Source organism: Bison bison, unplaced genomic scaffold (assembly GCF_000754665.1).
Source record: "Bison bison bison isolate TAMUID 2011002044 unplaced genomic scaffold, Bison_UMD1.0 scf7180017857344, whole genome shotgun sequence".
Taxonomy (NCBI): Eukaryota; Metazoa; Chordata; class Mammalia; order Artiodactyla; family Bovidae; genus Bison; species Bison bison.
Window position 1 is genome coordinate 9,026 of NW_011487917.1, and position 1,213 is coordinate 10,238.

General features: G+C 37.2%; 1 protein-coding gene across 1 annotated transcript in view; it reads right to left on the reverse strand.

Moving 5' to 3' along the window:
* Nucleotides 1-240: 240 nt before the first annotated feature.
* The window catches only part of LOC105003485 (collagen alpha-5(IV) chain-like), a gene marked incomplete at both ends in the record, with an annotated part of 3,916 nt that continues 2,943 nt past the window's right edge, over nucleotides 241-1,213 (reverse strand). The window contains one exon of the mRNA XM_010860684.1: nucleotides 241-330. Coding sequence (XP_010858986.1) covers nucleotides 241-330 — 90 coding nt within the window. The remainder of the gene's footprint in view (nucleotides 331-1,213) is intronic.

Consider the following 1,213-nt stretch of genomic DNA (forward strand, 5'->3'; position numbering starts at 1 on the left):
TGGAGTGGGTTGAAAGGGGGTATAGTTGGAGAAAAAAATGTAAGTTTGTGAATTCTTTCTAAAGTTCTGTCTCTTAATTCCCACTTCAAATACTTGTGTAATGAGAGAGCTCTACCCACTGACTACTTTAGTTATCACCTCAGTTTGACTCTGTCAACAACAGTTTCTTTTCTGATAACAAAGATAGTCAACCATCTTCCATTAATGGAACTAAATATCTGGGAGATTTTCATCACTCACCTGGAAAACCCATATCACCCATGTTTCCTTTCAGTCCAGGAGGTCCTGTAAGTCCTGGCATTCCAGGGAGACCAGGGTTACCCTTGGGACCTAGAAAAGTCAAATTGTTTAAAATTAAGACAAGTCAGCAATATTATGGTTGCTTGGTTTCCTGGAATGGGTCATAATTAAAATGAAAGCATGAGGCTGAATGGACCAAATCTTAATATACGATAAAGTTCTACAGATCTAACTGGACATAAGATAGGCAAAAATTATCAAGAAATCTCCTTAGGAACATATTACAATATAATCACAGCAATAGAGGGCTCCCAATACACATTTATTTAAAAATGCAAGAATCTTGTGTCTTGCCCTAAAACTACTCCAATTAACTGGTCTTATTTGTTGTACACATATAACTATCACCAGGACATCTTGTTTCTTGCCCTAAAACTATTCCAAACACTTGAAGTCTTATCTGTCGTATGTATATAATTAGCTTACCATATTTATCACAGATAAATCCAATTTAAAGAGAGTCTTTTAAAAAGATTCAGAAGCTTTCCCATTGAAAGCCTTATCATGTGCAACCAGAAGAGGAAAGTGGTAACCTGTCATGATACATACACCTTTGGCACATTAAGCCAGGGGTAGGTAAGAGTTGATGGAGATGTACTGGACTATCTTCCCCCAACAGTCATGGCTACTGTGTTCAGTCATGGCTGCTGTGTTTGCATTCTTCCCAGAGCTTAGATACTTCAGTTCTGTGGTGTCACCTAGGTATTTTCCAAGGATCACAATGTTGCCTTCAACATTATTTGCTTTTATTTTTTCTTTCACACTGTCTTCTCACTTGGGAAAGAATGCAAAGTATATGAAAGATAGATACGGAGATAATTCTTCCAACTACATTAAGATAATATAGTATACAGTTCAGAGCAGAATAACTGATCTAAAGGGCTCTTAGGAGGATGGTAACCAGCAACTCTTT